General features: G+C 42.3%; 1 protein-coding gene across 2 annotated transcripts in view; it reads left to right on the forward strand.

The window, feature by feature from the left end:
• Myo81f (Myosin 81F) overlaps positions 1-14,206 on the forward strand; it is a 36,516-nt gene extending 22,310 nt beyond the window's left edge. Inside the window, exons 4-16 of one of the 2 annotated variants that reach the window (XM_071779384.1) lie at positions 71-323; positions 1,578-1,912; positions 2,005-2,487; positions 2,985-3,888; positions 4,058-4,310; positions 4,461-4,496; positions 5,070-6,114; positions 6,400-6,989; positions 7,069-7,258; positions 7,337-8,780; positions 8,984-9,255; positions 9,803-10,252; positions 10,614-14,206. In XM_071779384.1, coding sequence (XP_071635485.1) covers positions 71-323; positions 1,578-1,912; positions 2,005-2,487; positions 2,985-3,888; positions 4,058-4,310; positions 4,461-4,496; positions 5,070-6,114; positions 6,400-6,989; positions 7,069-7,258; positions 7,337-8,780; positions 8,984-9,255; positions 9,803-10,252; positions 10,614-10,850 — 6,492 coding nt within the window. In that variant the 3' untranslated portion in view covers positions 10,851-14,206. The remainder of the gene's footprint in view (positions 1-70; positions 324-1,577; positions 1,913-2,004; positions 2,488-2,984; positions 3,889-4,057; positions 4,311-4,460; positions 4,497-5,069; positions 6,115-6,399; positions 6,990-7,068; positions 7,259-7,336; positions 8,781-8,983; positions 9,256-9,802; positions 10,253-10,613) is intronic. The other variant, XM_071779385.1, reaches the window with a different exon arrangement.
• Positions 14,207-14,471: the final 265 nt, after the last annotated feature.

Below are 14,471 nucleotides of genomic sequence, written 5' to 3' on the forward strand. Positions count from 1 at the left end.
GGCGCGGCACCTCGTTAACGGCCGGAACCCGTTTTCACCGAAAAAGGGCGTCTTCCACGTCTTTTCGCAGGAGTACGTGAATCGATACCACGGCCAGAAGATGGGCGCCTTGGAGCCGCACGTGTTCGCCCTGGCGGAGGCGGCGTACAAGTCCCTGCAGGACACCGCGAGCAATCAGTCCTGCGTGATATCGGGCGAGAGCGGTGCCGGCAAGACCGAGACCACCAAGTTCATCCTGCAGTACCTGTGCTCGGTCACCAGCAACGTCGACACGTGGGTGGAACAGCAGATCCTGGAGGCCAACACCATCCTCGAGGCGTTTGGTAATTATCCGATAATAACATCCCGGTCTCAAATTAGCACGCTCGCGCTCGTAATTTCGAGATTACACATCTTTGCTGCATCTATTATTAATTTTGTTAGAAAATGGTCATGATAAAATTAAAACCCTCTGCTTCGGTCCACATTGGATGGATTTTATCTTTTAATTAGATCAAATTAATCCAGTAGCGATTCCCTAATTACTATGATGAAATAATTTCTTAATCGCTGTGATGAAATTTGAATGACATGATTAGTGTAATAAATTTAGACAACACAATTATAAAGAAGGATAACGTTATAATGTTCTTGATTTTCGTAATAAATAGAGAGATATAAAATACTTTTTACTACTAGACTTGTTTAATACCAGATCTACGAAGTCATTATTAAGTGCGTTTATAATCTTAGACTTGGATCAGATATCTGATACTGAAAATATATATCTATTATAAAATTGGATATATAATTGATCTCAGGGTCGAGAAATTTATGTATAGTTCGAAAACTCGTGAAAATATGTAAACTCATTTATTATATAGGAACGACTGGAATGTCAAATGTCAGAAAAAGAACTAAGGGCTAAAAATAAATTGAGTATCTCCAGGAACAATTTATCTCCGTCGGGATTGAATTATACCATTTACACCGCGTTACGGTAACAGACAGTTAAACAAGAATTGGCTTTACGACCAGAGCAAAGATAAACGGAGACGATAGAGTAGATCCTAATCGTGCGTTCAGAAGTAAGCAACCGCGATTCATTAATCGAAGTCTAGGTATACGAGCGCGGCAGCAGCAACTCAGGTGTTAAATGCAGCGACGACGAGGGGGAAACGAAGTAGGTCACGAGGCAAAGAGGTTTTATGAATAAAACAGATCAGACTGGCGTCGTTCATTCACCTGCATGAAATATAATGCCTTTTTATAATCTATCTTATTCTCGGAATTGTTTGTCTTCGTCACAGTCGTGTTTAGCCCGTGTCTCGCATTTAAATGAACCTGGAAAAATCCCTCTTTCTCCTGTCCTGCATATTCAAATTGAGGTAGTTCCAATAAAATACACCTCCCTCTTAAAAATGCATTATAAAGCATACATAATTTATAAACGAAATTAAAGAGAAATGCTCTTGACGCAGCAATACTCGTGAGACTTTTACATTTTTAAAGAATATTTGACTTGCGAGATTTTGAAATTTCTCCCCCGACGTTCGGAGAGTGCGGCAGAGTTTAATTTTTCATTCGCGTTAAAACAGGCAACGCGAAAACCGTGCGAAACGACAACAGCTCGCGCTTCGGCAAGTTTATGCAGGTGTGCTTCGACAGCAAGTGGATGATCAAGGGCTGCATCATCCAGGACTACCTGCTGGAGCAGAGTCGTATCACCTTTCAGAGCCCTGGGGAGCGCAATTACCACGTGTTCTACCAGCTGGTCGAGGCCGGCACGAGGGACAAGGAATTCGCGGAGCAATATAAGCTGAGGCCGGCCAGCCACTACAAATATCTCAATCAGTCCGGCTGCGTGAAGATCGATGGAATTTCCGACTCTAAAAGGCTCGACTCTCTCAGGCTCGCCTTCAATGTGCTTCAGGTATTTTCCTGCCCGAGAAGGAGAATATATATACATTTCGCGCGGTATTACTCCTATTATTGTCAAGTAATTATTACATGTCTTCCGTGTAGATCGCGCCGGAAATGTGCGAAGGCATCTTCCGGGTTCTATCGGCCATCTTGTGGCTCGGGAATTTAAGCTTCGAGGACGTCGACGGCGAGAGATGCGAGTTGTCGAAGGAGGACGGTGACATAGTCGACACGGTCGCGCCGCTACTGGGTCTCCAGGTGGAGGATCTCACCAAAGTGGTGCTGATACGACAAATAAATGTTCGCGGTAATATCACGGAAATCCCGTTGAAGGTGCAGGAGGCTCGGGAGAATAGGCACGCGATGGCAAAAGCACTCTACTCCCGCACCTTCGTTTGGCTTATCAACCACATCAACAACTGCACGAACCCGGGTCAGGATATCTCGCGGTTCCTCGGGGTTCTCGATATCTTTGGATTCGAGAACTTTACGCTGAACAGCTTCGAGCAGCTCTGCATCAACTACACGAACGAGAAGCTGCACAAGTTCTTCAATCACTACGTCTTCGCGTTGGAGCAGGAACTCGTAAGCTTATTTCAGTGCTCAGAATTTTTATGTGATCAATTTGAACTACGAGTTTTTAGAATCTTAAATTGTTCGGTTTGTTAGAGTCTAAGTGTTCAATTTAACTTCTAGATCTAAAGATCTAAAATGAAACAAGCAAAAGCGGTTTATCTCTGTTTTCTTGCAATAGTTATTTTTTTTAATTTTCCGTAATGTCTTAACTTGAATTATTTGAATTTAAATTAAGGAACATTTTTATTTCAAACTGTTTATTCAGTCTGTTCGAATCTTTTGTCTGAACCTTAGAACTTTAATCTATCCTCCTTCGTCTTTTTATTGTGTTTTATCACGGTTTATTTAGTCTGCGTTCGCTTACTTACATTGGGAAAATAAAATCTATGATACACGTTACATGTATTATATATTTTATTTTCCCCAATGGCCCCAAATGGGAATAAACAAACGCAGGCTTACTGTAAATGAATAAATGACTAAATAAATATCGAATGAATGTTCAGTATCACCAAGAGGAGATCCAGTACTCCCACATCACGTTCACGGACAACACCATGTGCCTGGAGCTGATCGAAAAGCCCCCGCGATGTGTTCTTAAGTTACTCACCGAGCAGTGCCATATGCCGAAGGGCTCGGATCTAGCCTACCTGACGAACCTACACGCTGAATTTGAGAACCATCCGTGCTACGTGAAGGGAGACGACCGACGGAAATGGGAGACGGAATTCGGGGTCAAGCACTACGCCGGCTGCGTGACGTATACCGTCGAAGGTTTCGTCGACAAGAATCGGGACGTGCAGCAGGACGTGTTCTTCGACTTCATGTCCAGGAGCACGAATGAATTCGTACAGGAGATCAGCGTCTATCAGGACCTATTGGGATGTACCGTCGCTCGTGCGACCGGCGGCACAACCACCACGATGTCCCGAGGAACGTCCAAGGGCAAGCCGACCCTCTGCGACTCGTTCCGGCACCAGTTGCAGGCCCTGGTAGACGTGCTGCAGGCGACGACGCCGTGGTACGCGCGCTGTATCAAGCCGAACATGGAGAAGATGGCCAATAACTACGACGAGAAGCTCGTTATGGACCAACTCAAGTATCTCGGTATGCTCGATATCATACGCATACGCAAGGAGGGCTTCCCGATACACATGTCGTTCCACGATTTCGTTGCGAGATACCGTTGCCTGGACAAGAGCCGATCCTCGCTGTCCTCCAACGAGAAGGAAGCGGTCAGAAGTTTGATTGGTAGGCAAGGTATACCGCAAACTGAATGGCAGATTGGCCGGACGAAGGTGTTCCTACGGAGTTACGTGCACGAGCCTCTGGAAGATTCCAGGAACCAGATAATAACGCGTAACGCCATAGTGATACAGAAGATTTGGCGAGGATACGTCAAACGGCGAGGTACGGCCTTTTTTTTTCCGTAGAATAGAAATATATATCCTAAATTTGTAAAGATAAAATTATCTTTCGTTGAATTGTGTTATATTCTTTTAGTTTATTCGGAATAATAACAGATTTTTATTTGTTCGGAAATTATATTATAATTAAAAAACATTTCTTGTTTCAATAGAGTACAAGCGTATAAGGGAGGCGTCACTGAAGGTGCAGCATGCTTACCGCGGTTGGAAGCTGCGAATAATGTTCATTAGGAAACGCAGAGCAGCTGTAGTAATCCAGAGTCATTTGCGAGGTGTCTTCGCGAGGGAAGTAGCCGCGGCTCTGCGAGAAATGCGACGAGTCGACGAGGAAATGAGAAAGAGGGAGCGATTGGAGGAAGAACGAAGGATGATGGAGGATAAGAAGGCGTTGGAGGAGTGCCAGAGGTATGCTAGATCAATCCCGTTCGAATTTCTTAATTTCCATGAACCTTGCTTGTGTGGCAATCCTCGTGTAAGATAACCGATGGAACCGATTAGTTATGCGTGCCGATCGATTGTATGCGTTAATCGTTTCCGTTTGTGTTCCTTTTGTAGCGCGCAGTACGATGGTATTGCCGAGATGGAATCTGGGTAAGTCCAACGACGGAAAGGATCGTGTGACGTGTATATGACGGCATGCACTCGTTGCATGCTAAGTATCATCGCGTGTGGTTCAAACGTGTGCGGGCGTTATCGCTTCCTCGTTTGATACACCCGGGCATGGTTTTATACTAAACACCATTGTGATATTAAACGCTACATAGAAAATCACATGTTTACAATTGCGAAGTTGAATGGAAGAACGGCGTGAAGCACGAAACTTTAAGATATAAATATTATTGTACATGATACAAAATATTATATAATCTTTGAATATTTATATATCAAGAGAAGTATAAAACTACCGTAGTTAGCACATATATAAATAACACAAATATTAAATTATTCTAGATATTACAGAGAGTAGCTAAAATTTATTCTTGACTTGTATCTCTCTATTTTCTAAGGCATTTGTTTCGGCTTATTGCATCGAATGCCTGTAATATTGTTACACGCCAGCATTACATGAAATTCACTTTGCTCGTAACACCAGTACCTGCACTCCTGGAGAAAACTTTGATCGGCAACGGTAATGCATTTCAATTTTTTTTTTCAATTTTGCAGGAGAGTGCAAGAAGAAATCGACGCGCTGTCGCAGATGGCCGAGCAGATGAACTCGAAGATGGCTACTACGGATTTGCAATCGGTGGACCTTGACAATCTCTTCTCCTTCCTATCCGATGTACAATCAACTAAGAGCAATCAGATTATCGACGAAATCGGGGAACAGATGGACGAGTTGGTGGAGGACCTTGACGTAGAATTAGAGACCGTTATTCAACAAGAGATGGAAATGAATGCCAAGGCTGAGTCAAAGGTCGCTTCTCCCATTAACGGGCAGGAAGCGCAACAGCAGCAGCGAATGCCATGCACGAATAGCTTGAGCAGCAGTAAACTTGGTCAACCGAGTCTTCCGGAACCCACGGAACCGCCACCACCGCCGCCACCCCCGGCGCCGCCCTTAGCTATGAATGGCGATTCGTCAGACGACAACGGCGAGCCGATCTACGAGTCGGTGTTGCCGCGGGAGGCGAACGATCCCGGTAGTCCGGTCGTCCATAACGGCGGTAGTCCGGGCCAGATGCTGAACGGTGAGACCTGCGGATCACCGCCACCGCCTCCGCCAGGCGGCAAAATGACCAAAGAAATCGCCGGTAGTCCGCCATCCAGGCCGGAATCCAGAAGCTCCGGTCACCATCACGCTCACCATCACCATCACCATCATCAGACGATACCTCAGGCACAGCAGAACGGCCACGATCAGCCACAGCCGCAGTCGCAGGCGGCGCAGCAGCTGCCGGTGGAGCGCGAGCAGCGGCGCAAGTGCCGCGTGGAGCGCAAACTGCAGGAGCTCGAGGACAAGAAGGAGCAGGAGAACGAGGCGACCTATCACGATATCGTAGAATTCGCGCAGAACTACTTCAACAGCCACGAACGTTCGCCGGAGGGCACTATTATGGCCACGCTGACGAGGAAGTCGCGCGGCAAGAGCATCGAGTTCATTCCGAAGTACGAGATGGTCACGTACTACAAAGGGTCCAGCATTCCGAACTCGCATATTCATATGTATGATCCTGATAACGTGAATGTTGCGTGTTCTGTATTCAGGGTACGTCCGGATTAATTAGACATTTACAGAAAACTAAAAAAAAAAAAAGAAAAATTATTGTTCACAATTTATAATTGAAATGTCTTCTAATATATAATTGAATTAACTTCGTTTTACACCTTTGATCTTAAATTTCGCAAAATTATTACTCGATATATAGAATCATCTTTGACGCTAAAATTGTAGTTAACATTGTAAAAAATATAGAAGTTTTTTCTTTAAAAAAGTTTTTTTTCGTTGATTTGTATTAGAGTTATGTATAATCATATTATATTCCTTTTGCAGGACTTGTGTAAGTACATTCGTGGTGAGATGAAGCTGGACCAGGAGATAGCCACGATTCAGAGTATCATCGCTTACGGGATCGAGCGGGAGGAGTTAAGAGATGAAATTTACGTGCAATGCATGCGTCAAGCGACAAACAATCCTAATTCCGAGTGGGCAGAACGCGTATGGCTATTGCTGTGCCTGGCGATCGTCGCCTTCCAACCGAGCAAGCTACTTTACAAGTATTTTGTCTCTTTTTTGAGGAAGAATCTTGCTCTCGAGGGCAAACTGAGGCAGTATGTGCAGTGGTGCGTAGACAACTGCAAGAACACCAAGGTATCTTGCCGGCAACATCCACCGTCCACGGTGGAGATCGCTGCTATGAGAAGACTGGGCACCATAGTATGCAGGTTCTTCTTCCTGGACGGAAGAACGAAAGCGATCGATGTACATCCGACCGATACGGCCGCTGACGCCGTCGCCAAACTAGGCGAGAAGTTGGGTCTTCGATCGCTGGAGGGTTGGGCCATTTATCAAAGCAGACCGGATGGAGAGGAGCATGTGCGGGCCCACGATTACCTGTATGACGTGATCGCCGCGTGGGAAATGTAAGTGTAAATTATTTACGTAAAGTGTATTATTTACATAGAATTATTATGTAAAATAATAACGCATCTTTAATTGCAGGAAACAATGCAAATTGAATACGGCACAGTCGACATTCTCAACGCTGCGACGCGGCAACAACACTACTTTGGGTAGCGGCGACAATCGTTTTGTCTTCAAACGAAGATTATTCCGTAATCCAAGGGAGATCTCGCAGGACCCTGTGGAAGTTAATATGTTATACGCGCAGGCGGTCTACAATGTCGTAAAGGTACAAAGACATACAATGTTTTATTAAAACAAATTAATTGTTTAAGTTTTTATTCTTATGGTCATCTATCTATTTTAGTGCGACGATTTTCCGGTATCCGAGAAGGTGGCATTACAATTGGCAGGATTGCAAGCGCAGGTGTCTCTCGGCGATCCTAAGGATAACGACAGACTGGATTATTACAGCGAAGTGGACAGCTTCCTGCCGTACAGAATCAGTCGGGCTCGCGGCGACGACGTTTGGGTGCCGATTATAGCGCAAGCACACCGACAATACGGTGCCGGACGCAAAGAGCTCGCTGCCAAAGTCCTGTATCTGTCCTGCGTTATGCAATACCCGCTTTACGGCACAACGATGTTCAACGTGACTTATCGCGGATATTGGTCTTACGGCAATCAATTGATCCTCGGCATCAATTGCGACGGTTTGATGCTAATCAAGCCGGATGACAAATTCGTCCTGTCCGAGTATCGTTATCAGGACGTTGAGAGCATCATGCTGGACCCGAGTGACTCGTTCATCACGCTCTCGCTGCTACGACACAATCCCGACAGTTCGCACAAGTGCTTCGTTTTCGAGACCCTGCAGAAGAACGAGATAGGCAGTCTGATCGTCAGTTACTGCTCGGCGCTGGCGGGTTGGATCACGGAGAACGAGATACCCACGAAGAAGCTCAAGTGTATCACCAACGAGGATCGCATCCGGCTCTACCATAATCTGGTCAACTGCCGGCGAACTCTAGTCGACTCGGAGATCCTCAGGAAACCGCAGGATTCCGGCGGTGGTTTCCTCCGGAATACACTCAGGAGATTGTCGAAGCACCGGATAGAAAAGCTCAGGCAGGAACACGGAAGTGCTGATCACGGTGAGACTTACAAGGGTTTTCCGTATGCTTACTGGGCGTTCAGCAGGCAACAGATACCGCAGAGTTTGTCGAAGCTGCCCGATCCCGACGAGCAGGTGTCTCTAAATATCTTCCAGTTGATTCTAACTTACGCTGGACTCGGCCAGAACGGGGACACGGTGCGTAGGATCGAGGACGAGCACGTGAATCTCATACAAACCGTGATGGAGCGTTGCATACGAAAGGAGAACCTGCTAGGCGAGTTGTACCTTCAGCTGATCAAGCAAACCACCGATCACCCGGATCCTAATAATCGTGTCAATCTGCGACACTGGGCATTACTCTCGCTCGCGTGTTCCGTGATCCTGCCGCCTCAGAAGACCATACGCAAGTACTTGATCGCACACCTGAAACGATGCGCCAGCGATTACGTCACCGAGGAGGGCAAGTACGCGAGGTTCGCGGAAAAGTGCCTTTACAAGACTCAGGGCACTCGCAGGCGGCAGTGGCCGCCGAGTCGCGAGGAGATCATGTGCACCATTAATCGCCGGCCGATTTACGCGAGATTCCACTTTATGGACGGTCAATACCACGCCGTCGAGTTTCATCCATCTGCGACTGCCAGAGACGTCATGGAGATCATAAAGGCGAAGATGGGGCTTGAGGAGACTGCTATGGGTATGCTCGGTGTTTTTATTTTCCCGTATCATTGCTCTAAATCTTCTTTGATGGATTTCTGATCGCCAAAGCAATATCACGTGTTCTAATTAAATATTGACATTTTCAATTGTGAAAATATTGCAGATCTACATTTAATTTATTTTAACTTGTCCTAAATTTGTTTAATTAATTTTTATTGCTGTTCTTCTATCCTTTATCAGGTTATGCGATTTACGAGGTGTTGGGGCCGACCGAGCGATCGCTGATTCCTGAAGAGAAGATAGCCGACGTTATGTCCAAGTGGGAACGGTACAGAGCGTCGCAGCAGGGTCAGCAGGCACGCAAGCATGCGCATCACCTCTTCCTATTCAAGAAACATTTGTTCTTGGATCAATATATGAACTTGGATGACCCCGTGGAAAAGGAGTTATTGTATCATCAAGTGCTGCACGACTTGCGGGCCGATCGGTTCCCGATCACCGAGAAAGAAGCTGTGAGTATCCGTTGCAACAACGGATTTCTACGTTTAATTTTCATAATTTACAGTGATAAAAAGAAACAGCATCTTTAAAAATTGTTTATTAAAAACAAAACATTTTGAAAAGTATTTTAAATAAAAGAATGTGAAAAGGGAAAAGCAAATATGCATGAAGCATGCAAATATGCTTTTAGAGTGTTTTTTTTATAAGATATCAACGTCAGTTTGAAACATCTTGTTTAATGGAATTATATGAGGAACGAAAAGATTAAAAAACATTTTTGGTTTTAAATAGAATTATTTTAAATGTAACTATATGATTTCTTTACACATATAATTCAATTGGCTAATTATTTTACATACAAAGTGTATTAAGATAAAATGACTAAAAAATCAGTAATTTATAAGATTCTAATCTTTTATGCTTTCTTTTTGTATAAAATTGCATTTCACTTCTCTTTTATTTTACTTGATTTTACGTAGAATTTAGTATATATTTCTCGCATATGTAATTACTGTATTCTATTGTAAGAATTTCACGAGACTATAATGTCATTTGCAGATGATGCTGACGGCTTTGCAAGCGCAGTTGGAATTGGGCGACTGTCTGGAAACGATATTAGAACCGGATTATCGAACGATATCGAGTCACTGCCTATCAGCGAGACTGGTGCCGTGCCTGTGCGTGGATGGTGTGCGCCAGCACCATCAATCTCTGCGCGGAATGACGCCGCCGGAGGCGAAGAAGGCTTTCCTAAATCTGATCCAGTCGTGGCCGTTGCATCGCGCGACGATCTTCGACGTGATGCAATCGTTCACTTCGAATTGGCCTCGTGTCCTCTGGCTGGCCGTCGATCAGCAGGGTCTACATCTTCTGGAACACCGTTCCAGGAACGCCCTATGTACTTACGAATATAGCAGTATTTTAAGTTATACGCCCGCCGTTAATTGCTTGATGATCATTACCGGTACGGATAAGAAGCAGAGCAAGGTCATCCTCACCACGTCGCAGGTAATGTGATCCAAATGTCTCCACTTAGAATGTCTACTTTGGAAAGAAATTCATTGAAAATTCCCCATCTTTCCACGCATTCAGGCAAAATTAAACTATTAGGTGAAACAACAATATAAAATAGAAAAAATTGCCATAAACATGAAGTATCGACATTCAAATAAGAAAATTTTGAAATACCATTTACAAGTAAGAATATAGTGTTTAATACTCATAAAATGAAAGCAATGTTTCCACAGGGACAAAATTTTTGACGAAAATTTTTTCGATTTTTGAAAATCGAGACTTTCTCCAGGGAAAAAAAGAATTTTCCGAGAATTCTAGATTTTTATATAATAAACATTATTGTTTTACTTTTCAGGCTCATCAGATAGCGAATCTGATCCGTGAGTACATGGAGGTACTTCAGTCACCGCCGGAAATACCGAGGCGGGACTCGACGATGGCTCAACAGTTGGCTGCCCAACAGCAGCAGCAACAGCAACAATATCAGCAAGCGCCTGCGAGTCTACCGACGTCTGCGGCCGGCGGACGAAAATCTCGGCCCGCTTCGATGTTGCATAGAGGTGCTCCGATAATACAATCGCAAGCTAGTTAGAATGGCTAGGTGATACCCTCGCCGATGTTAAAGACGAAGTTTCCTTTCAACCTGCTACTTATCGAGTTTTCGTTGTTGGCCACCGCACGTTCCATTACCAAGTGCCATAAATTCGAGATTACGCAACACGACGCCATGTAGCGGCAGTGTCTATTTTATAAGAAATATGCATATATACACACTAATTTTAATTTTCAAACCGCGCTTTATCATGTCCACGTGCGATGAAGCGTTCCCTCTATGTAACTATCTTAGCAATTTACTCCGAGATTAAAACACGTAGAACGACGTTTAGTATCAGGTTGTGGCGATAAGGACAATTTATATATATTAAACGCGTCACGCGTTTAATGCTAAATGCGGCTATTTGATCCTCAATAATAATCCTCGCGTGTTAGATCCAGACAATGTAATTTCTAAAAGACGTCATAGAGATATCCAGAAGACAATCCAATCTTCGTCGTCTTTTAACGTCGTTCAGACTCTTGTCTCATTCGGAGAAGCCGCATTCAGCAGTAAACGCGATGTTAGATAGGAATACGAATAAGGGGACGAAGTTTTAAATTAATTATGCTTTTTTTCGGCCGGGCCTATCGGGGCGATGACGAATCGTCGAGCAAAGAATGGCACTAGAGCTTAGGAATACTTATTTCTTCCACTATTTATTGGATTAGCTTATAGATCTCGAGAGAAAACGTCAAAGACTAGATTTAGTCTCCGCAAATTCTAGCCGACTTAGGGAGATGAGTGATAAATAACTGCCATTTAGAAGAGTTATTGACCGCAGGGAAAGGTTTCTGAAGACCTTTCCATTTCTATTGTGACCGTTATCATTGTTGCCTTTTTTACGAGCGACCGCCGTCACCGTTTTTTGATATAATGGATTTTTGCAGCACGAAATATAAACGCGAGAGCTATATACGGCGATATTTAACGTTCAAGCAATTATTCCGTATACATCGTTAATTCCGATCGACAGTGTTTTATTCCTCCGGCATATCAGTTAATATCAACTGAAGAGAGTGATTAAGAAGCCGCAATTATCTATGAAGCGACAAAAAAAAAGAACAAATGCAATCTTCCGAGCGTGAGTTAACGTTTGACTGAGCATTTACCTGTTAATATTTATATTAATTCCTGTAAACACAGTCAGATTTGAAACACGACGATACAGCCAATGCAGACGTGGCAGCCAATACTTCATAATTATTGACATTGTAGATTCACAATAAAAGAATCTATTATAGATTATTTAATGAAAATAATAATTCATGTACGAGAAGAGGTGCTTTGTTGAAATATTTGCATTTTGAGAAATGGAACGATATATCCAAAAACTTTTTGACCACTGCTGTATTTCCCGAAACTCGAAATCGTAAGATATAACCGCCCGAAGATCGTTTTCTAAACCGATTTATTAATGTTTATAATAACGTATTTAATGATGTGTCTTTTGCATAAATTATACAACAAACGGTTATACTATATGACGTTAAACAATTCACAACAGCCACGAAGCCAATGATCAAGATTTATTCTTTTGATATACGGTACCGAATATTAATTTCTCTAATACTTTTTTTTTAATACGCGTTGATTACGAGATATTGATTTTTTTAATATTTACGAACCGAGGAACGATACTGACTTTAGAATCAGTTGTTTCGATGTAACGACTATTTTAACTAACTTTATATGTGTTTAATTTGCGGAATTACATTCTTTTTCGTACAACCCTAACGTATAGATCTCGAATGACAAATTGGTTGTGCGACAAATGTAAACGAATCGACTGATCTTCATTCTCCAGACAATCCTACCGATATCGTCACTTTTCTTCGTGTAAAGTTAATCACTAAATTAGAAGTAAAAACAGTATGAGCGAGAAAACGTATCCATTGTATATCCGCGCGATTGATGCGCCCGCATTTGTCAAAAAAATACGAAATTGCGTCCAGTCGACTTTAGTTAGTTTTTTTTTAATCCGAGAGACGAAATTCGCTCGTATGTAAATATATGAGAAACGTTCCATCGTAATAAGTTCTGCGCAAGTATCTTCTGCGTTCAGTGGTTTCTTGTCAGAATGCAATCCTCATTAATATAAAATGGCAATCTTATTGATTTCACATGCAATATTTGTAAGAAATTACGTACTTATATATGTATAAGTTTTAATATTACTTATACGTTTCAAGAATAAGAATCAACCGAGAATGATAAGAACGAACGACGATCTCTATTTTAATATTCGCGTTGGACAAGTTGGTTTAATTTATTAATATACTTATACTTGAGTTATGATTTCAATAGAATTAATTGTGAAATATATGAACGCGTGTATAATTAAAGAATTTGAAGAACTCGTTAGGTTTTATAAGAACGCAGATATTCCCGAATATTCTCAGGAACGTCGTAGAGAAGCACTGTTTTGTCGCGACGGAGAACGCGACGGAGATGGTTGTTTTGTTAGTTATCGTTTCTCCACTTGAATGTTTGGCGGGACCTCGACGTGTGCAGAGACAGACTGTGATCCACTTTGGAAGTCTTTAGTCTTCGAGAGCCGTTTAAACCGAGTGAGACTACGTTTCATGTTATAATACGGTATACATGACGCTTGCGTATGCGTGGGAGTGCTCGGAGAACGCGTGACAGTTCGAGAGACATCTGAGGGACGTCTGTAAACAATTTATTATTTTTTGGACACTCAGGCAACGTAAAAGTCTTAACAGGTGTACCTAAAGAACGTCTGAAAGTTTAAGTTCCGAAAGAAGAAGAAAAGCTTTTAAATTTTTCAGGCATCTCTTGGACGCGCCTCCTTCGGATCCTTGCCTGAATGTCTAAGAAGTTAAATCTCGCAAGACATCTTAACATTTCAGACATCCTTTAGATGTTTTGAATGTTTCGCGTTGCGTTTGTATGTGTGTGTTGTGTGTGTGTGTGTAGGCGAAAGCGTGATTAATTATAAGGAACGATGCGCGCGTGCATGCATGTTATTTAAGTGATGGCGCCCGCCATCACACATGTAGCTTCAAGCGAAGTATAAGTTATTGGTTGACAATGTTATATTGATATATATATGTATACATATACATATGCATATATATATACACGTATATATGTATGTATTGTATATGGAAACAATGACGCTGTGTGTATATAAATATATTACTATATATAGACAGGTATGAGATCGCGAACGTTGCGCGTTTTAAAATAATGGTCGCACAACACAGTGAGTGGAGTACCAGCGCGTAACGCCGTTGCTGTAAGTGCAAGGGACATTTGCGCCTACGTATTATATAAAAAATATACATACGTATTATATATATATATCAATGAATAAATAAATAAATATATATATATTCTATTATTATTCTATTATGTCGACTAATAAATATAACAACTAAATAAATATATATATAATAGAAAAGTATATATATTTCCTATTTTTTATAATACTTAATTATATAGAAAATATATATACGTATTATATGTATATATAAATTAATTTATAATATAATATACTACATATTAATATATTATATTAAATTAATTTATATTGAACCAGAAGTACACCCTGTGTGAATCACATAATTGGAACGGGCTGTAGTTCTCGTTTAA

Source organism: Temnothorax longispinosus, chromosome 5, assembly GCF_030848805.1.
Source record: "Temnothorax longispinosus isolate EJ_2023e chromosome 5, Tlon_JGU_v1, whole genome shotgun sequence".
Lineage (NCBI taxonomy): Eukaryota > Metazoa > Arthropoda > Insecta > Hymenoptera > Formicidae > Temnothorax > Temnothorax longispinosus.